This window comes from Drosophila sulfurigaster, chromosome 2R (genome assembly GCF_023558435.1).
Source record: "Drosophila sulfurigaster albostrigata strain 15112-1811.04 chromosome 2R, ASM2355843v2, whole genome shotgun sequence".
NCBI lineage: Eukaryota > Metazoa > Arthropoda > Insecta > Diptera > Drosophilidae > Drosophila > Drosophila sulfurigaster.
In genome coordinates this window covers 34191234-34217903 of record NC_084882.1, presented here as the reverse complement: position 1 = coordinate 34217903, position 26670 = coordinate 34191234, and the positions used below count along the sequence as shown (strand labels likewise).

Sequence of the window (26670 nt, the reverse complement as noted above, 5' to 3'; positions counted from 1 at the left end):
TTATGATTGTTGTTGACCTGTGTCTTATTGTGTTGAACATTCACTTGAAAAGTTTGTGCGCGAATTTCCGGATGAGCAGCGGCGGCAGTATAACAAATATTTGGCCAACGTTGATGAGTTGATTTACCGTGAAGTGCGACTGGCAATGAGGATCAGGTTCAGGCCTTAAACATTAGTTAAAAGCACAGTGCACTTTGCCTTCCGCAACCCACTTTGCAACACCAACCACCATCATCATCATCACATAGCAAACAGCAATAACAAGTTCATTACATTTTGGCACGCTGGCAGCGCCTTTCATGTCTCATCAAAACTAATCAAGTAAATGAACACGAATTTATAACTCACCCGCAACCACAAGGCTGACAGACAGACACCATCTACACCTACAATATTATACTATATACTATATATATATATATGCAGTAAAAGCAGCAACCGCAGTAAAGACAGCAATAGCAACAACAACAGCAATAGCAACAGCAACAACTCGTTGCTGCAGGCAGCGCATTCATGCGTCAATTGCATGTTTCACTTAACGGCACTTCGTGATTGCATGCAGAGTCGTCAGCAGCAGCAGCAGCAGCAACGACAGCAGCAAAGCAGCAACAGCAAACGAAATAAGCGCACAAAACAAACTCAGGCACTAAATTTAATTTTCACATTACTCATACGCCGTGTAATTCAGTTTAGAGTATTTGCACAAGGAAATGACAGGCACAGCAACAACAACAAATGCGACTGCGACTGCGACTTCGACTTCAACTACAACTACAACTGCGACAGGAACTTCAGGCAAGGTCTTGTTGCTGCTACAACAAATCACGACGCCACAAGCGACAGCGACAATAATGCCACCAACAACAACGACAACAGCAACAACTGCGATGGGAACAACAAACGATGCACCGCTATTCGAAGTGAAATTGGAGCTGACGGAAACGGAAATACGTTTTTCGCCTGCCTTTGATGCAAGTGTTGAAAATAATTTTCAACAAATTGTCGAGCAGCTGTTGCTGGATATAAAACAGACATGCGACTGCATGCCAAGAATTGTGTCTGACAATGCGCACTCCGATGAAGAAGAAGAAGAAGAAGAGGATGAACAGGAACAGGAGCAGGAGAAGTTAACGGATGAACAGGGGGGATGAGCAGCAGTTCAAGTTGAGCACCGTTCAAGCAGCAACCATGGCCAAGGCAGAGTCAAAGACAGAGGCAGCAGCTTCTGCCAGTTCCATGCAAGGTGAGCTGGCTGCATTCCTTCTTAACAGACACCTCATACTCTTCCTCTTCTTTCTACTCCCTCTTCAGTTGATGAGTTGGAAATGTTACGCGCCGCAATATGCGACGCTTTGGCGCACACGGTGCAGGCGGCGTTGAATTATGCTGCCAAATTCCACGCCTATGAGTTCCTTTGGACCCAACAGAGTCGTGACGTCCTTGCCAGCTGCATGCAAACGGCCCGCGAACAGACGACCCACATTAGTGGCAGTGGCTATGCCATCATGGAGACCTTCAAAAAGGAGGTAATACACAACACAACACAACACACTCGCACACAATATGTTAGCAGCAGCTTGTACTGATGTTCGCCCACGCACACAGACACACAGACAGACAGACATTTAGACAGCCAGAAGTGACCGAGTGGCTCGCCGGGTCACTCAATTGGCAACCACACAATTTACGTTGTGTAGCCCCTGAGACCAATAACGCTTGATAAATGTCGACCATTTAGGGTCAAATGTGTGGCCGAATCGGCCAAAAAGAGAGAGCGTCGACCAGCATTGAGCCAAAATCTGGCTGCTTAACCACATGGCGTCTCTGACTTATGCCAAGAACTTACTCACAACCGACTAAGGCTAAGGCTAAGGCTAAGGCAAAGGCAAATTCGCTGGCGTATACGTAATATTTTCTTTAAACAATTATCAAGCGCCCCGAAAAGTATGCAATAAATAACATAAAGACACACAACTAGATACGACAACAAATCATGGTCAGGAAATAAAATGAGAGAAAGCTTTTAACTAAAAACGTCGAGAATTTCCACACAACGACACTTGAATGTTCTGTCCACAATGGAAAATTTGCAATTTGAGTGCAAGACTAAATTTGATATTTAACTGAATGAATTGAAGCCATTTATGAGTTGACTGCAGCTCAAATCTGAAAGCTGAAAGCATATTAATTGCATTCAACAGAGAAACAGACAGCCAGATAGACAGACGGACAGAGATTGATTACCATACAAAGTGCTCAAAGTGGCTATCAGTTTGCAGTGAGTTTTGTTGTCAGTGCTTATGCAAAATTAAATTTGCAATCGAGATGATTTTGGGCATTCCAGCTCATGCATATTTAATATGTTTAATTTTGTGGTCCAAGCTTATTAAAGTGTAAATGCAAAAATGCCTGAAATCAAATTAAATATGTTTAGCAGCTGGCATGTGTGTGTTATGCTCCTTTGGGCAACAAAAAAAAAGGGCAAAGGCCAAATCACTGGACGGCACTTTATTTATGAGCGGCCATTGAGAGACGCCTCTGGCGCAGCTGGTGCGCTTAATAAACGCCTTGCATAGCAGTAAATGTTCAACCACACACACATATATACACACACTCGTAAATTAGCAAATAAATTTGTGCAAAAGTCCAAAGGCAAATGAAGTTGTCAACGGCAAACGTATTCTCGACACAAACACACACACAGATTGAACGCTACAATGAACTGCACGATGCCATCGACCAGTGCGAGAGTCGACACTGCATCCATGGCTGGCTGGCTTTGGATCTGAGACCCCTCAAGCATGGCCTGCTTAATCTGGTGTGCAAATGGTCGCACCTCTACAAGCAATGGCTCTTACGTTATGTGCAACAGACGCTTAAGGTGAGCCAGGCTAAAATGCCACGCAACAAAATGCAAAAAAAAAAAGTAACAAACTTTAACAAACTTTAACCTGGCAGGAGCTGAACACTTTCATAGCGAACAGCCAAGAGACGCTGCAGCTGTTTATCGCACGCCAAAACTTTGAGGCGTTGCTGCGCGTGCTCGCTGTCATGTCGGAGATCCGACAGCGCGAACCGTATGCGGACAATGTCTTTAAGCCGCTGAAGGACATTATGGCACTGCTGAAGACCTACAATGTGGAATTTGAGGCGCAGCTGCTGCGCAACATTGAGCAACTGCCGCTGCACTGGCAACAGCTCAAGTTGCAGGCTCTGGCCAAGCAGGAGGCACTCCAGGACACGCGTTACTATCAACAGCAGCGCGTTACTGCGCTCATTGGCCTGCACACGTGCCACGTGCAACACTATGCCAAGCAGTTCCACCAAATGTCAGTGAGTACCCCAAAAAAAGCACGCATACCACGTAGTGACTTAACTTTAAAGGGGTATCATCAATTTGTGGGAATCTTGTAATGTATAGTGAAGGAAAGAAGTGTCCATGACTACATAAAGTATCAGCGTGATTTTACTTCTTTTCTGTTGTACATAACTTTCAATTCTTCGAGAATTTATAAAGCATATTTGCGCATTTTAAAATCTCGTAAGAAATTAATATAAAAGTAAACTACTTACAGCCGTAAACTTTGAAATAGCAGTGCGACATAAACAATTGCATATTCTTTTTTTTTGTTAATTGATCCCTTGCACTTTATTTCTTGTATTTCGTATTCTTTTTCATAACCAGCACAGTCCCCAGATTTAAATCCGATTGGGCTCTAATAAACGTTGTTACGAAGTTGTGTTTATAATAGTATTTTTAATTCTAAACACTTAGGTCGTAAGCAAACTTGTATGTTGCCTTTGAATTCATAAAATATACTATAAATTCTAGAATATTGCATATATTCAGCAACTATGCAAACACTCTATTATAATTTAAATATATTGAAAGTGATTGCACTGTAGAAAAAGAAGACTTATTAATATAAAAGAGTTGTAATATAAATTAATATTCATTAATTTTCTTGACTATTATTGTACATTATTCTTTTATTTTATCATCAGAAGCTGGTTGAGTTGTCATTATAAACAAAAGTATATTTGAAGTTCACATTTCTTTCTTTTTAACTCTCTGTTCATTTTCTAAGCCTATGAATTTATTTTCTAAATTATAATTTACTTAATATTAACTAGAATAAGTAACTAACATAAAAGTTTATTAATATTGTGTTGCTCAATTGAATTTACCGCGTATTCCTCAGTGTGTCACACTCAACATCAGCATTCTTACCCATTTTTTTACCCATTGCTCTACCCCGGCAGTTCTTTCGTGTGCCGTGTCCACAGGTTTACGATATCTGCGACGAGGTGTACGTGCGACTCCATCGCTTTGGCAGCCAGCAGCGTCGCTATGCCCGCTGGGCCCGTCTGCTCGACATTCCCGAGCCCGACACGGCCAAACTGCTGCACTGCCGGACGGAGCTTAGACGTGTTAAGGTGAGTGTGTGTGCTGGTGTGTGTGTACGTTCATATGTTGAAGCATATGACAGCTTTTGCAGCTGCTTCTCTTACTGCTACTTCTGCTTTTGCTTTCACATTTCACAACAGCAACTGTGGGACTTTGTGCGCGTCATCGAATCGTGCATTGTCGACTGGCATACGACACCTTGGCTGCGCATCGATACCGATGACATGGAGCACGAGTGCAAGAAGTTCACGCGGGATTTGCGCACGCTAGACAAATGCATCAGGGACTGGGCTCCCTATGTTTACATTGTGGCCGTGCTGCGTGAGCTGGTTGCCTCGCTGCGCGCTGTTACCGAGCTTCAGAATCCGGCAATTACCGAACGACATTGGCTGGAGCTCATGCAGCTGTCAAAGGTAAGCAACACCAACAGCAATAGCAGCAACAGCAGCAAAACACGACGAATTGCAGCAAATGATGTGTGCCATACCACAGAGTGGAAACAGAGAGAGGGGGGAAGAGGGAAGGATGTGGTATAACAAACAGCCCGCATCCGTATCCACAACATGGCCATCAAACATGGCCATTCCATATCATTGAGCTCGACAGCAGCGTTTAGTAGAATCGCCATTGCCATCGACATCAACATCAGCAGGCATCGACATCGACATTGCCCTCAGTCTGTGCACTGATATTGATTGCTTTGTGTGCCTCGCAATCTCGCATGTTTGGCAATCGCATTAACAGCTTCTGCTTACAGTTTGCTGTTGCCCTTTAATCACCTCTTGATAAAGGTATAATAGACTCTTGTGTTTGTACGTGACGCACAACAAGCGACAACAGCGATATGTTATCTATTTTTGTACACTTCGACCATCTATCTGTCTGTAGCAGTTAACTACACTTTCATCTGCATTTTTGGCAGATATTTTATTTACTTCTTAGTCTTGATATCGTATATATTCTTCTAATATATCCCTTGATATTTTCAACTGCATTATTGTCAGATATTTTATTGGCACCTTAGACTGTTTAGTAATAAGATTGAATTCGCTTTAGACATTCTCTTGATATACACTATTAATATAATATACCTTAAACTATCAGTAAACATCATCTTTGATTTGAATGTACTATTTTATTATCTATTAATGTATTTACTTCTTAACAGAATCAAAATTCTTTTACCTAACTTTATGTCCGTCTTTTGACTATCGATTTTGTCAGTTTGTTTATTTGACTTCCCTTTGGTAAATACATTCCTTTAATTTAACTCTATAGCATCACCTACAATTTCGCTTACCAAAATCTATCTACTAAGGACAAATTTATTTCCTTTAAATACATTTCTATTTACTTTCAATTACTTCCTGAAGTTGTCAAGTCAAAAGCGTAAACTTTCTTTATTGGCTGCTGCTGACCATGATCTTCCCATCTTCTTCACTAAGTCTTAAATGATATACTTATTAATGCTGCGCTACTAGAAAATAAGTTTTGAAAAATTTGTGTGTGTGTGTGTGTGGATGTGGATTTTGATTCGATTAAAACTATGTGCAAGTTTCACTAACTGTGGCGGCTATTAACAATTCTCTTTTGGCCAACTTCTGTTGCGCTGCTTTGCTCTCTGCTTTACTTACAGCTAATTGGACAGTATCAAGTGGAAGAACTTGTAAGTTTAAATCACATCACAAAATAGTTGAGAAGCAATCCACAAACTATTGAGAAGACGATGCCTTTAATATGTGCAGTAGAGGGGGGAAATTCGTTTGCTAAGGCTGAATGCATGAATGTGAGAGAAGCCTTAGCAAAGCATTCAAGTAGTTAATTCGATAATTGGGAAGCTGGAGTTGAAATTCTAATTAGTTTTTACACACAGCTAATAATAATCAAAGACAAATGAACTACAGACTGACTGCATTTGAATTTCATTTTGGAAATATGACATTAATTAGTGAAATTTAATAACGAAACAAACAAAGCAAAAGCAATAGACGTAGACAGACAGATAGACAGGCAATTTTGCATGTCAATTAATTCCATCACAATGGACTTCTCAGCTTTCGTACAAATGCAACACATCCACAACGCTCGCTCAGCTGCTCAAACTGCAGCTGCAGCAACATGAGGAGGACATCAAGAACACTGTGGATCGTGCCATCAAGGAGGCGACAGTCACCAAGGTGCTGGATGACATCAAAGCCACTTGGGCGCATCTCGAATTCGAATTGGAACCACATCAAAGTCGTCCCACCGTGAGTTTGCTTAAAGTATCCGAAGAGCTGATTGAGACGCTCGACGACAATCAAATGCAACTGCAAAACATCTCTACGTCCAAGCACATCGAGTATCTGCTCGATAAGCTGAGTCACTGGCAGCGTGTGCTCAGCGGCATTGATACCCTGATTGTCAATTGGTTCGAGGTGCAACGCAAGTGGATCTATCTCGAGTGCATCTTCATTGGCTCCACAGACATCAGATCTCAACTGCCACAAGATGCAGCCAATTTCGAGCGCATCGATGAGGATTTCACACAGCTACTCGAGCGAGTTACCCAAGTGAAAGTTGTGATGCAAGTCGTGCTGCAACACGAAGATGTACTCAGTCAGCTGCTGGAACTCCAGCAACGTTTGGCAGTCTGTGAGAAGGCTTTAAATGATTATCTGGAAACCAAACGTTTGGCATTTCCACGCTTCTACTTCATCTCAGCTGCTGATCTACTTGATATACTCTCCAATGGCAACAATCCTCAAGTGATTGATCGCCATCTCATTAAACTCTTCGATTCTATTCTGAGATTGCAGTATGAAACAAATACCACACACGCTGTGGGCATGCACTCCAAGGAGAACGATGAGTACGTCGCCTTTGTGGCCAACTTGGAGCGCGAGCAGCTCGCCTACATCGACTGCAGTGGAAGAGTGGAGCTCTGGCTGCGAGCTGTCATCCAACAGATGCGCAGCACACTCCACGAACTCTTCCGACGTGCTCTGCGCGCCTTCGGCGAGAAGTCACGCGATCTCTGGCTCTACGATTGGCCAGCTCAGGTCGCGCTCTGCTGCAGTCAAATACACTGGACAACGGATGTGAATCGCACGTTTGCTTGCATGGAAGAGGGCTACGAAGGTGCCATGAAGGAACTGCACAAACGTCAAATCACTCAACTGAATGCCTTGATCAATCTGCTACTCGGTGAACTGTCACCTGGTGATCGACAGAAGATCATGACCATCTGTACGATCGATGTGCATTCACGTGATGTCATTGGCAAGATTATTGCCTCGAAAGTGGATAACTCCTTGGCATTTCAGTGGCAGAGTCAATTGCGTCATCGCTGGGATGATGAGCAGTCTGGCAGTGGGTCCAGTGGCTGTGGCACAATCTTGTCCACAGCCAGCGGAGGCGAAGGTGGCGAGGAGGATTGCTTTGCCAACATTTGTGATGCTGAGTTTCGCTATGCCTACGAGTACTTGGGGAATACATCCAGACTGGTCATCACACCACTCACGGATCGCTGCTACATTACGTTGACCCAGGTGAGTTGGTAGTTAAATGAAAATATTAAAGTTTAACCCTTTGTAATAATGCTTAAAAGTAATATAAAAAGTTAAGAAGTTAAATGCTTGCTCCTTTATTTGTATTTAGTTATTTTTGTAGTGTATAAATTTAAGTAATCGATAATAAATTTTGCTTATTTATAGTTTCTACCATTATTTGCATATTCTGAAAAGCTGATTTCATTTGTACATAACGTAAACATTGTTTACTAAACAAGTAAAAAAGGAACAGTTTTGCTTAATGGCGACATACAAAATCACTAGCGCCATCTAGCGAACACACATAGCAACAACTTTTCATTTATTACTCAGCTATGGAAGAAGTATTACGTATACGTCATACGCTTAGAGTACACATTTTGTATAAAAATATTGCGTATACGCATAGTATCTCCTTACAAGCGAAAACAAAATACTAAAATACCAAAAATTTACGAAAATAAAAAATGTTACGTATACGCATAGTTTCACTTTATAAACGATTGCAAAAGGGTTTTCCACAAGAAAAGATTAAGTATACGTAATACTCACGAAAATAAGAAATATAACGTATACGCATAGTTTCACTATATAAACAGTTGCAAAAAATTCAAACAGGAAAACAAGATTAAGTATACGTAATACACACGTAAATAAGAAATATTACGTATACTCATAGTTTTACCTGTTAAGCTCCTCTAATGAGAACGGACGGAAAAAATCGGTCTTTTTTTGACTTTGTTAACTACCCATAATCACAGTAAAATCTCTTTGCGTGAACTTCCCCGAACCACAACGATGTTTGAACTGAACTTATTTTCATATTTGATGATGGTTTGATTCAGATTTCCATGTTTAATCCCCCTGAACTTATATCGGCATCATTTGATAGATACTTATGCACCACAGAATCAAACAGAAAGTGTGCAAATATTGTGATAAGTTAAATAAATATGAAAAAAATCCTCCGAGGGTTGGGAATTACAGGTATATTACGTGGCAATTAGCGGGAAGCTGGTCGAACTTTAATTTGCCCCTCGCCCATGTTCACGTTGCATTTGTTGTTGATTTTATGGCAATTTGGCTTGTACTTAAATTAAACAACTCGTTAGTGTAAAATAAATGGCGTTTGCAATTTGCATACTCACTGCATCTCTGTGCGCACACAGTCGCTGCATCTGGTGATGGGCGGAGCACCTGCCGGCCCGGCGGGAACAGGCAAGACGGAGACAACGAAGGACCTGGGCCGGGCACTGGGCGTAATGGTTTATGTCTTCAACTGTTCGGAGCAAATGGACTACAAATCTTGCGGCAACATTTACAAAGGGCTGGCCCAGACCGGCGCATGGGGCTGCTTTGACGAGTTCAATCGCATCTGTGTGGAAGTGCTGTCCGTGGTTGCCGTTCAGGTGAAGACCATACAGGAGGCGATAAAGGTGTGTGACCACCACGACGACGACGACGACGACGTCGCTTGCAAATTGATTTCACCTTCTTTCCATTTCTTCTTTCTGCTCATGCTGCTGCACATTGATTACTTTTCTGTGGCCTCATGCACCTGTCCTGCTACTGCTGGCGCTTCTGCTGCTGTTCACCGTTTGCTGTTTACAGATGCATAAAACCCAATTTATCTTTATGGGCGAGCGCATCTCGCTGGAGCCGTCGGTTGGCATTTTTATCACCATGAATCCGGGCTACGCCGGCCGCACCGAGCTGCCGGAAAACCTGAAAACATTGTTTCGCCCATGCGCCATGATTGTGCCGGACTTTGCTTTGATTTGTGAGATTATGTTAATGGCCGAGGGCTTCCAGGATGCTCGTCTGCTGGCACGCAAATTTATCACACTCTACACGCTGTGCAAGGAGCTCCTGTCCAAGCAGGATCACTACGACTGGGGCCTGCGTGCCATCAAATCCGTCCTCGTTGTCGCCGGCACGCTGAAACGCGACGACCACAGTCGCCCCGAGGATCAGGTGTTAATGCGCGCTCTGCGTGACTTTAACATACCCAAGATTGTGACCGAAGATGTGCCCATATTTATGGGTCTCATTGGCGACCTCTTTCCCGCCCTCGATGTGCCGCGAAAGCGTGTCTTTGAGTTCGAGAAAACCATTCGTCGTGCCGTCAACGAAATCAAACTCCAACCCGAGGAGGGTTTCCTCATGAAGGTGGTGCAACTTCAAGAGCTACTCGATGTGCGACACTCGGTGTTTATTGTGGGCGATGCGGGCACTGGGAAGACAAAGATCTGGCAGACGCTGAGGGAAACGTATCGCATACAGAAACTGAAGCCAGTGTGTCATGTGCTCAACCCGAAAGCCCTGTCCAACGACGAGCTCTTTGGCATCGTTAATCCCACCACACGCGAGTGGAAAGATGGTCTATTCTCTTCTATAATGCGGGAACAGGCGAATATGCCGCCTGGGAATCCGAAATGGATTGTGCTGGACGGCGATATTGATCCCATGTGGATAGAGAGTCTCAACACGCTGATGGACGACAACAAGATCTTGACGCTGGCCAGTAATGAGCGCATCTCCTTGAAGCGTGAGATGCGACTGCTCTTCGAAGTGGGACATCTCAAGGCAGCGACGCCAGCAACTGTCTCCAGAGCAGGCATCTTGTACATTAATCCACAGGATCTGGGCTGGTCACCGTGAGTAGAAAACAAACTGTCTTTGTTCTTCCTTTGAATTTTGAACCCATAAATTGTCATTTAATTAAAATGCTCGTTTTCATTTCGAACTCGTTTCTAATTCGACTTTATTTTAAAGCAATTAAATATATGCCATATTCTATGTATTTTTCTCTTAGTTGTTTTTCTTTGTTTACTTTACTCATCAAGCAAACACAACAATTTACAATTGCTTTAATAACCCTTGTACATCTATTTGTTTATTTATATTTACAAAACATTTTGTTTATACATTTATTGCTGTGGGTTAGCTTATAAATTTATTTTAATTTATTTAAACTATTTGCCAAATAAATACAACAAATTTGAATACCAATAATCAACAGAAGGGTTGTCTTTAGAGCAAACAAACAAACTATCTATGGAAATAGCACACATCGCAAACAATTTAAAAGCGCAATAAATTCGATAATTTGTGATAGACTCTTTTATGTATTGAATAAGAAATGTTTACTAACTAAACAATCTTAAATTATATTGTATTACCACCGTTTTAGATTCTAATTTTATGCCCTTTCACTGCCTATGTCTTTCCTCTATCCTTAAATAGCTACGTCTCCTCTTGGCTGGAATCCCGAGTGAACATGATCGAGCGTGGCATATTGACCACGCTATTCGAAAAGTATTTTCCCAGCCTGATGCAACGTCAGCGAGACTTTCGACGCATCACACCCATCACGGACATGGCCATGATACAAATGACCTGTCACCTGCTCGAGTGTCTGCTGGACACCGATCAAAGCACGGACGATGGCAGTGGGACACGTGGGGCAGCAGCTGCATCACAACATGGGGCAAGTTCGCATAGTTTGCATCATGTGGATTTGTCGCACGAATCGGCCGAGCTGGCATTGGAGACCATCTTTGTGTATGTGACACTGTGGAGCTTTGGGTCGGCATTGCATCAGGATGCAATCATCGATTGGCATCGCGAGCTGCACAAATGGTGGACGGGGGGAGTTCAAGGACGTCAAGTTGCCCAGCCAGGGCACCGTATTTGACTATCAACTTAATGTGCAAACACTAAAGTTCCAGCGCTGGTCCGAGCTGGCAGCCCAAGAGCAGCTGGACTGTCAAATCGATGCTGAGCTGCCATTGCAGGTGCGTGCTTGACCCAGTTCGAAGGAATGGGAATGAAGTATATGGGGAGGGGGTGGGGAAGTTGTGTATGAACTAATCATGTGAACAAAGCCTTTGGTTACACAGAACGTGCTCATTTCAACTGCAGAGACCACACGGCTGGCCTACTTCCTCAAGCTGCTTATCGACCGCAATCTTGCCTGCATGCTGGTGGGCAGCTCTGGCTGTGGCAAGGGTGCCATCTTCCGTGAGCTCTTCAGCAAATATGCCAGCGCACAGGAGCTCCTTGAAATTGCAGTGACAGCTGTCAGCAGCAACAGTCAGCAACAGCAACACCAGCAACACCAACAGCAGCAACAGCAACAACTGCAGCAGACAAACGCTGACAACGTGAGCGTTGTGCGTCGGAAGTCATCGTCGTCGACACCATTGCTGACCACGGTGCAGGCGACACACTTTAACTTCTACACCACATCGGAGATATTCCAGAAGATGCTCGACCGCCCGCTGGAGAAGAAGTCGGGACGTTGCTACGCACCCAGCGGACCCAAGCGACGTCTCATCTACTTTGTCAACGACCTGAACATGCCCGAGGTGGATGCCTATGGCACCGTGCAACCGCACACGATTATGCGTCAGTTCATGGACTACAGGCAGTGGTAAGTTGTCACTTCACACACCTTTCTTCCTCTTTCTACTCACCTCCCCTTCAGGTACGATCGTCAGCGTTTGCAACTGAAAGACATTAGACACTGTCAGTTTGCCGCCTGCATGAATCCCACAGCAGGTTCCTTCACCATTGATCCGCGGTTGCAGCGACACTTTTGCGTCTTCTCTGTGGCGCCACCTGCCGAGGAGACACTGCACTACATCTATAGCAGCATATTGAACAATCATCTGGATCAACCTGCTCAGGGTTTCAGCAAGGAAATACGTTCCATTGGTAATCTGCTGGTTCAAGTTGGCATCGCTCTGCATCGACGTGTGGAATACGCTTTTCTCCCTACCGCCATCAAGTTCCACTACATCTTTAACCTGCGCGATCTCACCAACATCTATCAGGGTGTCATGAACAGCGTAGGTGCTCCGGTGGCTGCAGGTGGAGGTGGGGGCAGCTATGGGGGGAACTGTTTGCAGCAAACCCGCTGAGCTGATGCGACTTTATGTGCACGAAGCTTATCGAGTTTATCACGATCGTCTGGTCGATCAATATGACATTAAATCATTCAAGTCTTCGATTAGGGATATATTCAAGAAGGACTTTGAGGACTTTGACGAGGACTTTGTGTTTGCAGAGCCCTTGATCTACAGTCACTTTGCGCAATCGTTGGTGGATCAAAAGTACATGCCCCTCAAGGAGCTGGGATTCTTTGTATCAACTGCTGCTGGAAGCGCAGTCAAGCTACAATGACGTCGTGGGGTATATGAATCTGGTGTTGTTTGAGGACGCCATGATACATATTTGTCGGTGGGTGAAGATGACTTCCAATGAAGATTCTTTCGTTGAATCTTTTACCTTCCCTTTGCAGCATCAATCGCATTCTGGAGAGTCCGCGTGGCAATGCTTTGCTCATAGGTGTGGGCGGCTCTGGCAAGCAAACCTTGGCTCGCCTAGCTGCCTTTATTTCCTCCTTGAGCGTCTCGCAAATACAAATCAAACGTGGCTTTGGTCTGCTCGATATGCGCGATGAAATTGCCGCACTCTACATGAAAGTGGGACTCAAGAATGTCGCCTCAGTGTTTCTCATTTCCGATGCTCAGCTGCCTGATGAATCAATACTCATGCTCATCAATGACTTACTAGCTTCAGGTGAAATACCCGAACTCTTCAACGACGATCAGCTGGATACCATTATCAACGGCATTCGAAACGAGGTGAAGCAAAGCGGCACTCTAGATACCAAGGAAAACTGTTGGCGTTACTTTGTGGAGAAAGTGCGACGTCTGCTAAAAGTTGTGCTCTGTTTCTCGCCCGTGGGACAAACGCTGCGCATAAGAGCACGAAAGTTTCCAGCGATCATCAGTCGGACGGCCATCGACTGGTTCCATGAGTGGCCCAAAAGTGCATTGGAATCGGTGTCGCAAAAATTTCTGAACGAAATCAGCGACATACTGGAGGTAGGGCACTTTATTTATTATGCCCGGCATGCACAATTTACAACTTTAAACTGTCACAATGGGCACTATAAGTGTCACCAAACACACACACATACACACAGTTGATAGACAAAACTGAAACGTGAAACGTGTTCGTATTCGTATTCGCATTCGTTCATTCACAGGCGCCGCTCATACCGCCCATCGGCTGTTTTATGGCCTACGTCCATGGCACCGTGAATCAGATATCGAAAATTTATCTACAGAATGAAAAACGCTACAACTACACGACACCAAAAACATTTCTCGAATACATTTTCCTCTACCGCAAACTGTTGGTCGACAAAAACGGCGAGTTCGCACAGCGCATCTCCCGCTTGCAGAGCGGCATGGCGAAGTTGGCGGAATGCGCCAGCCAGGTGGACACCCTAAAGGTGAGTAAATGATAAAGACAAGCCTATTGTATACTCTGCAGAGAGTCACTTGATCAGAATTTGCTATGTTGCTTAACCAACTAAGGATGGCCGCACAAACACTTTTATAAAGTCAGCATGCCCGCAGCATCTATATGCAATGTGTGTGTGACAGATAGAAGGGTACACACACACACACAGACAGACACCTTTACACTCTCTTTTTTTATATAGACGCTGCGCTATTCGAACCGACGCGCCTGGCATTCAATTAGTGCGCTTAATTGAATTGTTGTTACAGTAAATCTGCTGCCCATTTGCCCAGTCAAAGCTGAATGACACGACGACGCCAAGGGAGAGAGAGAGAGAGTGAAGAGTGGAATGTCTCTCGCACTCTTTGCATTGCAAGTGCTGTTTCCGGTTACGACGCGTATACGCAACGCGGAGCAAGCAAAGCGCAAGCAATCGCATTTATTTTGTAGCATACTTTTGTGCGCTAAACAAAAAGTTCTCTCTCTCTCGAACAAAGCGAACGCATGCCAAATGTTATTTAAACTAATTGAATTTAATTGAATTCGTTTGTATTATAAAAAAAAATGCGCCATAGACAGCGAGACTGCGAGTAGCGAGAAGTGGAGGCAGCGACGTCGATTCCATTTGCCAGGACACTCAATATAATAAGGCATCGAAGTGTACTCACGTGTGTTGTGTGCGCCCGCAATTTGTTCAGTAAAAAGTTGCAGCATGTCAATATTGTGGCATCGTGCCAGAGCTTTAATTATTTTCGTACCGAACTCACCCACAAAGTTTTTAAAGTTCTTGCGAAATTCAGTTTCAGTTTCAGTTCCAGCTCGAAGTTGAAGTTTGTGTTTGATGCAAGTTTCTTTTTTGTTTTGTTGTTTCGTTGTTTTTTGTGTTTTCACTTGGTCTTTGTACAGCATCAACTGGCCATCCAGGAGGTACAACTGGCTGCCAAAAATGCGGCCGCCGACAAGCTGATTGGAATTGTTAGCGCCGAGAGTGAAAAGGTGAAACGCGAACGCTTTACAGCCTCCGAGGAGGAGAAACGTGTGCGCATCATAGAGGAGGATGTTTCGATTAAAACCAAACTCTGTGAACAGGATTTGCGACAGGCGGAGCCGGCACTCGTTGCCGCCCAGGCAGCACTCAACACACTCAACAAAAACAATCTCACGGAACTAAAGTCCTTTGGCTCGCCACCAAAGGCTGTGATTAATGTCTGTGCCGCTGTGATGGTATTACTCGCTACGAATGGCAAAATACCACGGGATCGCAGCTGGAAGACTGCCAAATTGATGATGGTGCGTGTGGATCAGTTTCTCAACGATCTGGTCAACTACAACAAGGACAATATACATCCAAACATTATTGAAACGTTGCAGGAATATCTCAAGGTAAGCTTAATCTAATATGATTAAAGAAAAGTCTTTTCAAAATAAAGAAATATTTAAATTAAACCTCAAGCTATATTTTTTATTTTTTTAACAATATTTACAATATACAATTATTATGAAATACTTTTCAGCATCTTAAGATACAATTAAGTTTGTTTAATATTTATTCATTTCTCTTCTAGGATCCCGAGTTCAATCCAGATAAGGTCGTGCAAAAGTCCGTGGCAGCAGCTGGCCTCTGCGCCTGGGTCATCAATTTGCATCGTTATCACCAGGTCTTCTTGATAGTTGGCCCTAAACAGCAGGCGCTACAGGACTCGCAGCAGGAGCTGTTCGAGGCCCGAGAGCGTCTGCAATATCTCAAGACGAAAATCAACCATCTGCAGGACAAACTGGCCGAAATACAGGCGGAGTTCGAGCATGCCGTGGCCGAAAAGCAAAAGTGCCAACGCGAGGCGGACAAGACGTCCTTTACCATCGATCTGGCGCATCGCCTGGTCAATGGGCTGGCCAACGAGAATGTACGCTGGCGCGAGTCAGTGCAGAGGTAACTGTCAAAGTCGATTCGACTGAGTGTGGAGTGTGGAGTGTAGTCCCATTTATGTGCCATCAATTATTAAATTTAATTTACATTTTGTGTGTGCCCGCAATCGCTTTAATTGCTTTTCTCGCTCTTTTCCCGCTGTTGCTCTCTCAGCTCGCAGTTGAACGAACTGTGACGACGATGGCGATGGCGACTGCGATTTTGCACACTTGCGGGCCACCGCAGCAACAAAAGGCCGTAAATTTTATTTACTTGCTCTCATTTGGTGCGCCCAGCAAGTGACTCCCCTATCTCAACAGTCGTCACCGCCACCGCCAACACTCTGCTGCTGCTGCCAATTGTACAAATTGCGCACTGTCGCAGCCAATGAACTGGCCGCCATTTATTGTGACAACAGTAAATAAGCTGCATCGCAGGCGACTTCGTCGTCGTATGAGCTTTGCACTTGCAACACTCGAGAGTTCGAGTAAATGCGATTAAACTTCGCCTGCAGCCATTAAATAGATCCAAATTATTTCCACAGCTGACTGAAGCTTTAATTGGATTTGAGTATGCTGAGTAGTCTGAGCCAGAGGTGTTAGCTTGACCTAAATTACAATTGTGATCTTCAATGCCGTTCAAAGCATTGCAACAGACTTTGCTCTAAAGCTTAAATCATTACCAAGTGCAAGTTGATTTTAATCTCTTAAATCAAAGTGGAGAGTCAGTAACAAGAAATTGTTATCCCCTAAGCTGATTTCAATAAAACTTTACGCATTCCACTTTGTGTGCACTTTAGTATACCCTTTAAACTCAGCTCCCAAAAGTATGCAACATAATTTATATTTTACGTTGCTGTTCGTTGCTGTGAACTTTAAAGTTTTTCATAGCATACTTTCAGGCTGTGACGTTAAACGTGCTAAATTGAATTGAGCTCTGAAATTTATGTGACAATGTCATCTGCTCATAATCGACACACATTTATGTATTCGAATGCGTTTACCCAAATCTAATCAAATGCAAATAGAAATAGAACATAAATGTCAATAGCACCTTTCGACCATGGCCGTTGGCCTATGGCCTATGTATGTACTATATGTATGTATGCATGTGGCTTGGGCTTTCCACAGAATTTACAATGGAAATTCAATTGAGTGCGCGTGCAAGGTGAAAGAGTATTGCACTAAAACAGGATAAGCTAGAATGTGAATATGTATGCATGTATGCACCGTATTCAGGTTGCAATTCTTTGGCATCAAAATAACTGCAAAATTCACACATATAGAAAATGTACTCGTATTCAATCGGCCGCACACAATTGGCTGCAATCGCCAGAAGGCAAATGCCAGTTGCTCGTTATGTGTGCATGTGTGTGTGCTGCACCGTATTGAATTATAAAAACTGTCGAAAGGATCTCAGAGACAGCATAGCTTACTTGAGCTGGCTTCGTCCCCAAAGCAGAGTGGATACGTCAAGCAAACTACTCGGAAAGTAATATGCTTACAATGCACTGGTAAAGGAGCAACATGAAGCTCAGTCAAATACGAGGACTTTGCTGTGGCCCAATGTCAAAATTGAAAAACGTTACTCCTACGAGAGCATTTTCAAATATTTATGAAAATATAATTTGCACTCGACAAGCATAGAGAGAGAGCGAGACAGAGAGACAGAGAGAAAGAGAGAAGGAGTGATATGAAACAACAATAGAGCAGCTGTAAAAACTGGTAGAAAATATTGTATGGTTGCAGCTCTGTTGTGTTTACATGTGCGTTTGCATTTACGTATGTGTGTGTCTGTGCGTGAACCGTTATGACTTGCATATAAATTTCTATTTGACTATGGCTTTATATGTACACACACACACACACACTTATGCACACACAGAAACACAACCGAATTGGAGCTTGTGTTGTTTTATGGTTTATTATTTTTTTTGGCATTGCGAAGCTGCTTTTGATATATATTTTGTGTGTGTGTGTGTGTTTGAATGGGAATGCTCTTGTGTCACTTGACAGGTATTTTACCAACATTTAACTGCATATTTCTTAAAAAACAATTATTTTATACAATACCATACACTGAGACATTTATGGCATGTATTTGCTTAGTTTTATGTTATTCAATTACAAGCATTTAAATTTGTTTAGGCATTAAACATAAATCATTTAAGCCATTCTAAAGGTTAGACTTGTTCTTCTTCTTTTTGCCGTCATCCATCTATCCTCGCCCCTTGTCACGTAGCTTAACTGCAGCTCAATTACGAGCCGCCCTCTTCGTGTCCATCTCAGATATTTCAATAATAGTTGCTGGCATCCAGCAATTTCTAATAATTTATACACCCACTTGTTCAACTAAGTACACGGCTCAATTGCAAAGACAACGGAGATGCTCAAGCTCAAGCAGCAAGATGTTGCTGTTGCTCTTGCTTTTGTTGTTGTTGTTGTCGATAAACTTTCCGGCAAGTTGTAGCAGCAGCTACAGCTGCCGAGGGAGCCTCAAAGAGTTGCCTTGTGCTTTGTCCAATAAATAGTTTTCTTAGCTTTAACAGCTTTGAGCTCTTGTAACTTTTTTTTTGTGTGTCGCGGTTTAAATTGACTTCAAAAAAAATCTGCAGCATGCTTTTAGGATGTCTCTAAAAGGATTTCGTTGGGCGCTTTAAAGTATGCAATCAATTTTGTTTAAATCAAATGATATTTAACAGGTTGAGCTGCCCTCGGTGTGTATTCTTGTCAGCTTTATTATTTTTTCAATTTCCCGTCTATTCAAATGCAATGGCTGCACGTCGTCAGGCAACCTTCAGTTTCCTGCAGCACTTGTAATTTATACAAGCAAATTTACTAGCGTTAAGCATGGCTAGGGGATTAATACTCCCCCCCTCCAACTGGGATCTCGATTTAACCTGCTCCTCTCTGGGTGTTGTCTGCAGTTTACAGGCAAAGATTGGCACTCTGCCCGGTGATATACTGTTAATTTCCTCGTTCCTGTCGTACGTGGGCTGTTTCACGCGTCGCTACCGCGAGGAGCTGCAGCACAAGATGTGGCTGCCCAGTTTTCGCAGAATGGATGTGAGTACACGTCATACGCTTGACCTTAACTTGACACCTTCTTTTACTACATTTCACACCTATCCATTCCACTCCAATCTACTCTGTCAGCCCCACATACCGCACACGGAGGGCGTCGACCCATTGACGCTGCTGTCGGATGACGCGCAAATTGCCACTTGGAACAATGAGGGTCTGCCCATGGATGGCATGTCCACGGAGAATGCGACAATATTGCAGCACTCAACACGCTGGCCTCTGATGATAGATCCGCAGCTGTAAGTGGACGCAAGGGATGAGGAATGAATATACAGTACTCTCTCTCTCTCATTTAACATTTATCTCTTGTGCAGTCAAGGGATTAAGTGGATCAAGAGTCGCTTCGGCGCCTCGTTGGTGGTGTTGCGACTCACTCAACGCGGCTTTCTCGAGGCACTGGAAAAGTCCATTTCGCGTGGCGACACCGTGCTAATTGAACAAATCGAGGAGACGATGGACACGGTGCTGGAGCCGCTACTCAGTCGGGCCCTGATCAAAAAGGGACGCTATCTGCGCATTGGCGAAAAGGAAATGGAGTTCAATCCGAATTTCCGTCTCATATTGCACACGAAACTGGCCAATCCGCATTACAAGCCGGAAATGCAGGCGCAGACAACGCTCATTAACTTTACCGTCACACCGGATGGCCTCGAGGAGCAGCTGCTAGCGGAAGTGGTCAAAATCGAACGTCCGGATCTGGAGCAGATGAAAACCGAAGTCACCCTGCAGCAAAATATGTTTAAAATCTCACTCAAAGCACTCGAGGATGAACTGCTGGCCAGATTGGCTTCGGCTGGCGAGAACGTGCTCGATGATCATGCTCTCGTCTTAAATCTGGAGAACACCAAACGCACCGTGGACGACATTGAATCCAAGGTGCGAGAGGCGCATCTGACAACGCTGCAAATCGACGAGACTCGCAATATTTATCGTGCTGCAGCCAAGCGCGCTGCCATTCTCTACTTTGTGCTAACGGATTTGAACCGCATTAATCCGATTTATAAATTCTCGCTGAAGTCCTTTATGCATGTCTTTCGCCAGGCTATTGCCGTGGCTCCAGACTGCAAGAACTTCGAGAAGCGTGTGCTGCATCTCGTGGATTCGATTACACTGCAAACCTATCGTTATACTCTTCGTGGTCTCTTCGAGGCAGACAAACTGACCTTCACCTCTCACCTAACACTGCGCATCATGATTGCCGCCGAGCAGGTGGCCAAGGATGAAACGGACTTCCTGCTCCGCTATCCTCACGATCCGAACACGCTTTCCCCACTCGACTTTGTGGGTCGAAGTGCCTGGGGTGGCATCAAATCCCTGGCACTCGTCGAACACTTTTACGGCATCGATAAGGATATGGAGAACTATACAAAACGTTGGCGCAAATTCATGTCCAGCGATACCCCAGAACGCGAGCAGTTCCCTGGCGAGTGGAAGCATCGCACTCCGCTCCAGAAGCTGTGCATTGTGCGTGCTCTGCGTCCAGATCGCATGACCTATGCCATGGCTCAGTTTGTGGAGCAAACTATGGGCAAAGCCTACGCTGAGGTACAAACGCCTCCGTTTGTGGCCATCTTCAAGGAGTTGAATGCCGCTACACCTGCTTTTTTTATACTCTCCCCAGGCGTAGATCCCATTCGGGATGTGGAGCGTTATGGCCAGCAGCAGGGCTTTCATGCCGATGTTGGTACGCTGGTCAACATCTCGTTGGGTCAGGGGCAAGAACTACTCGCAGAGCAAGCCATTGAACAGGCTCTAACCTCGGGTGAACAGTGGGTCATATTGCAAAACATTCACCTGGTGGTCAACTGGTTGCCCACGCTAGAGAAGCTCATCGAGCGCATAGTGCTACAGTCGGAGACGCAAGGTGACTCAAATTTCCGACTGTTCATCAGCGCAGAACCCGCTCCCGATCCCCAGTACCATGTAATTCCCCAGGGAATCCTAGAATCCTCTCTAAAAGTGGTCAATGAACCGCCCGCAGGCATGGCTGCCAATCTGCATAAAGCCTGGGATAATTTCTCCCAAGAAACACTGGAGACCTGCACTCAAGAAGCAGAGTTCAAGTCCATACTCTTTGCCCTCTGCTACTTCCATGCAGTGGCTGGCGAACGTCGCAAGTTCGGGCCGCAAGGTTGGAACAAAGTTTATCCTTTTAATGTGGGGGATTTGACCATCTCGGCGAATGTGCTGCACAACTATCTGGAGGGCAGCAATCGCATACCCTGGGAAGATTTACGCTATCTCTTTGGGGAAATCATGTACGGCGGCCACATCACCGACGACTGGGATCGACGCCTTTGTCAAACATTCCTGGAGGAGCTGCTGCAGCAGGATCTCATTGATGGCGACTTTGAATTGTGTCCCGGCTTCCCAGCACCACCTAATCTAGAATTTGAAGGCTACCACAGCTATATCACTGAAATGCTGCCCGAGGAATCACCCTTACTCTATGGTCTCCATCCTAATGCGGAGATTGGCTTCCTCACCAGCGCCTCGGAGCAATTGCTGCGCACCATTTTCGAGCTGCAACCCCGAGAGTCGGAGCTGAGCACACATTGCGGTGCACCACGCGAGGAGCTGGTCAAGATTATGATTGACGACTTTCTGGACAAACTGCAAGATGAGTTCAATCTGCAAGCGCTTTTGAATCGCGTAGAGCGCAAGACGCCTTTCGTGGTCGTTGCTCTGCAGGAATGCGAACGAATGAATGCGTTGATACGCGAGATTAAGCGTTCCCTCAGAGAACTCATGCTGGGACTAAAAGGTGAACTGACCATCACACAGGAAATGGAACGCTTAGACTATGCCATCTTCTATGATCACGTGCCCGCTGCTTGGGCACAGCTCGCTTATCCCAGCATGCTGGGTCTTCAGGGCTGGTTTGCTGATCTGCTGCATCGCATCAAGGAGCTTGCGGGTTGGCTGAATGACTTTAAGCTGCCCTGCGCCATCTGGCTGGGAGGATTATTCAATCCCCAGAGCTTCCTAACGGCCATCATGCAAGAGAGCGCCAGGAAACATGATTTACCTTTAGATCGCATGCTCATCAGTTGTGATGTGACCAAGAAGCAAAAGGATGATGTCACGTAGGTTGAAGACTTCAACTATTGTGAGTCACTTTAACAAGCATACAATTTACTTGCAGTCTGCCACCGCTAGAGGGCGCCTTTGTGCACGAGCTATATTTGGATGGCGCCAGCTGGGATTGTCAGCTCAATTCCATTGTGGCGTTGCATCCCAAGGAGCTGCTCTGCGCCATGCCCGTCATCTACATCAAGTCCATTGTGCAGGAGAAACAGGAGCTGCAGCGTGTCTACGAGTGTCCGCTCTACAAGACCAGGTGAATGAACCAAGTCTCTCTCTCTCTCTCTCCCTCTTGGACTAACAGTTAATGCCTCCTAATCTGTAATCACCTTTGGCATTGCAGGTCGCGTGGCAACACCTACGTCTGGACACTGAACCTCAAGACGCGTGACCGTCCAGCCAAATGGATATTAGCCGGAGTTGCCCTTTTGTTGCAGCCATAGAGCGACCCCAAGTGAAAGGCATCCTCCCACACACACGAAAGCCCTTTCTCCATTGTTGGCATCAACTTGAGCTATTAAAGTGTTGTGACGCGTTTCCTTGCGGTTCTTTTTATTTATAGCCCCTGAATGGACAGCAATCATCAAAAGCGCATCACGTGAACTCTCGGCTGATTAAAGCGCTAATTACACAGCTCAGCACAAAAGCGCTTAGAAAGAAACCACGCAGCAATTAATCGCACAAAAATAGACTCTGCTTGGCACCAAAATAATACTCAAGGCAAAAGCAATAAACTTTTATATTATATGGAAATAAATCAAGTAGCATACATGCTATAGAACTTAGAAGACACAAAATGATTAAGCTATAAACAAAATACTATATACCAAAAAATAAATAAAAAAATATTTCAAATTGGATGATATAAAAATTGGAACTCTTTCAAAAATTTAATAAAAGGAAATTACTATATATATACAATATAAGAATACTACAAAAACAAAATGAAATTTGAAAAAAGTTATTCTTTATTCTTTGTTGAGTAGTGTAATATTTTCAGTGCTACAAACTCTTCTGGTTACTCAATAAAATAAACTTTCCTGAATACGAAATTAATGCATAGAGCTTTAAGCAAGTTTGTGTGGTTAATAAATAATCTGAATGAACTTTAAAAGCAGTCTAATTTCGCAAAGTCTTCTACGAATGAATAAAACTTTTCGTTTGGCAAGAAAAACAAACTAAATCGCAAAATGTGCAGAATGATTTTACACATTTGCTTTTCACCACAATTACCCCCAACATTAAGACTTCTAAGAGCCAATAGCGAAATATGCAGACAGTCTTTATTCGGTAATTATTATATTGCTGGCAAATAAAATGTAAACTGTCACAAGCGGCTTTATCTTGTGATTGCTATCAACATCGACATCGACATCGGCAGATACCCTGCCCTTTACTTTGTTGAAAAATGTATCACACTGTAATATTTATAGATAAACAATTGGCAGCACGAGCTTAGTTCGCCTGCGAACGCTAATCAATTATCGCCAATGTGAATAATACGTATACGCCTCGTGAGTTCCAGTTAAGCGCTGTGGGGCCGAGACTTTAACCAGCCGCTGCCCACGTGTGCATTAATGACCGTACATAATTACCATACGTTATATTATGCCCCAAACTGACGCAATCTAACAATAAACCGTTTCTTCGCATTTGCCGATCACGTGTATCCGCCCGCCTCTAATCAATGAAAGTTCAGAAACCCAAAAACCAGCAACAACATCGACTACCCCGACATAGTCTGCGTCTTGGACTGCGATAAGAGACAAGTTTTTTTTGTGTTCTTTCCATTCGTGAGAAGGTGACACACGTCGCGGGGAAAATTACCGGCAAAAGGCAGGCAAAATCGGCATGCAATAAAAAAAAGGGGGGCTCGCCAGAGACGGTTGAAATGGGAGCACACATCGTGAGCGTGATCTCTGGCTGTGATTAGACCCCCACAATTAATCTGACGTGCTAAGCCCTAATGGGTGGCATCTGTGTGTGCTGTCTAATTACGCAATTTGCAAAGCTGCCAGCGTCACGAGAGTAGACAAAAATCACACGCCATCGCAAATAACCTTTGTGCCCTGCTATTTGCCCCCTTTTCAAAAGGCATCCGACGACTCTGTATCCAAAGCTCAGGTGGTGTTGCTAAGCGGTAAGCAGTTGTACCCTACGATCGGATATGGTTCGATATAGGGTATTCTGTATGATATTATGTTAATTCAAAGCAAAGGGTTGCGCACATAGCGAACCAAGTATTGCGACATTTATGTACTTTGTTTATTTGCTTTCATTTATTTGCGCGATCATTGAGATTGTGAGTACTGTCGTCACTATAAATTAATGTGCCGCGTGCCAAGCACTTTACTATACACTGAGAAAGTGCATTTCTAGGGGGTATATGCCCCTAAATTTTCCACCAGACCGTTTTGAAGGCAAATAAACAAATACCCTAAGTTTAATCTAAGAATTTTAATTCCTTCTATCAATAGATGATAAAAGCGGACAGCGTCATGAACAATCTTTGGACTGTTGGAATTTAAATAATCAACAAATTCATTAATTTAAAGATCGAGAAAATGAATAAAAACAAATTAAAAATTCAAAATGAAAAATAGTATTTATTATATTTAACTCTGAGAGTGGAAAGAATAGTAAATAAGAATAACAAATTATTTATTTTCCATGAATAATGCAGGTTACTTTTTTTTGTGATTTTACAAAAATAATGCAGGTTATTATTATTATTACTTATCGATTTTACAAAAATAATAATTTTGTAAAATAAAAAAAAAAGTATCTGCATTATTCATGAAATAAAATAACCTTATCTTCTTATTCACTATTCTTACCACTCTTAAAGTTGAAGATAATAAATATTATTTTTATATTTTAAAAGTATTAACAGGGTATCCCTTAGTCAGTCACTTACATTCCCATGCCTATTTCACCACTTCCCGCACTCTGTGAAATATTATTTACTCTAACAGTTGCCATGTATGTTTTTGTAGGGTATTTCCGAGTCAATAACTCTCTTTTTAAATGCTGTTTCACCACTTGTCGCACTCATTACTTCAAAGTGTGATAGAAATTTATCATAGTAGCTATTTTTAGCCAGTTAGCGGGGTATCCACTTGCTCTTTCGTCACAACTCGCGACTGTTATGTCAGATGGAGTAATAAGTGATTGGTAATGATTACAAGGCAATAATCAAGTTACAGGGTATTTCACAGTCTGTTGAGCACGCTTTTGCCAAATGTTTGGCCTCATTATGCCAATATGCAAAAGACGTTCGCTTGGCGTATTCCCCGAACACGGAGAAAACACGTGACACAGTCCAAGTGAACGGATGACCAATGCGTTCGCCTCAAGATCAAGGCAGCAAATCTTTTTTTTTGATTTTGATTTTTTTTTAGCAAATTCAGCGCAAAAATTTTTATAGATAAAAATTTCAGTCGTCGCGTCAATGTTTGCCAGCCAGCCAGCCAGATAGCCAGACATTACTAATACGAACCGGACCCCGCGTTCGCCCCTCGCTCGCTTCGTCCCGCAGCAGCAAAAGTTCGCAGCGTCGTCGTCGTCGTTGTCGACTTTGTCGGTCGGCGTCGCTTCGCTTCATGCGAAATGTATTTAAACGGGAAATGATTCGGTATGACAAATCAGAAGCACAATAATTGTGAAACGGCAAACATCGACATTAGAAATTCTTCTACTGTTCGTTGCCAACGGAAATCTTTTGAAGGAACTCATCAAATCTAAAGCAAGAGGTAAGCACAATAGAACAGATTAAGAATATACATAGTGTTGAACTGTCTCGTAAATTAGCTGTTGCCTGCAGCTGAACTATTTATATACTTTAGAAATTTCTCAAATATTTACAATTTCCTCTTTGCCACTTTTGCAGTTGAAATCTCAAAACAATGGCCACCGCACATCTGCCCATCCAGAAGTCGAAATTCTACGACCATAATGGCGAACCCGGCTGCCAGGGACTGGAGGAAGTGAATCGCATGTTCCGCAACTTCTGGGATCCCACCGCCTATTGGGTGTGCGAAAAGCAAGGAACACGTGCTCGCCTCCAACGTTGTCCGCAATCGCAGCTGTATTCCGAGGAGCTGGGTCGCTGCATTCACTATTCGGACTGGAGCTGGACGGATCCCAAGGAGCCGCCAAGTCGCCCCAAGTGCTAAAGCAAAGGGGGGAAACTTAGTCTCAGTCTGAACCAAACACATACACTCACTATTTATATGTATACTTAATGCTTAATACCTTAATATCATAAGTCGTATTGTTTTTAGAAAACATTTTTACTTTTAAGTGCCAATGAAAAGAAAAGAATAAGAAAAAAAAGATATC

At 43.7% G+C, this 26670-nt stretch overlaps 2 protein-coding genes across 2 annotated transcripts in view; both read left to right on the top strand.

Moving 5' to 3' along the window:
• The window catches only part of LOC133836821 (dynein beta chain, ciliary), a 29630-nt gene extending 6476 nt beyond the window's left edge, over positions 1-23154 (top strand). Inside the window, 24 exon segments of the mRNA XM_062267409.1 lie at positions 53-156; positions 689-1526; positions 2705-2881; positions 2959-3333; positions 4264-4437; positions 4549-4821; positions 6045-6074; positions 6463-7938; positions 9108-9374; positions 9550-10595; positions 11185-11587; positions 11589-11735; positions 11841-12373; positions 12428-12829; positions 12831-13071; positions 13073-13182; positions 13244-13832; positions 13997-14245; positions 15163-15639; positions 15822-16186; positions 19089-19484; positions 19560-22331; positions 22391-22585; positions 22673-23154. Of these exon segments, the coding sequence (XP_062123393.1) occupies positions 53-156; positions 689-1526; positions 2705-2881; positions 2959-3333; positions 4264-4437; positions 4549-4821; positions 6045-6074; positions 6463-7938; positions 9108-9374; positions 9550-10595; positions 11185-11587; positions 11589-11735; positions 11841-12373; positions 12428-12829; positions 12831-13071; positions 13073-13182; positions 13244-13832; positions 13997-14245; positions 15163-15639; positions 15822-16186; positions 19089-19484; positions 19560-22331; positions 22391-22585; positions 22673-22772 (11739 nt within the window). The 3' untranslated portion in view covers positions 22773-23154.
• A 2780-nt stretch (positions 23155-25934) lies between these two features.
• Positions 25935-26668, top strand: LOC133835779 (uncharacterized). Its single transcript, XM_062265843.1, has 2 exons — positions 25935-26081; positions 26219-26668. The coding sequence occupies exon 2, from the start codon at positions 26235-26237 to the stop codon at positions 26502-26504; it is 270 nt and encodes an 89-aa protein (XP_062121827.1). The 5' UTR covers positions 25935-26081; positions 26219-26234; the 3' UTR covers positions 26505-26668.
• The last annotated feature ends 2 nt before the right edge of the window (positions 26669-26670 follow it).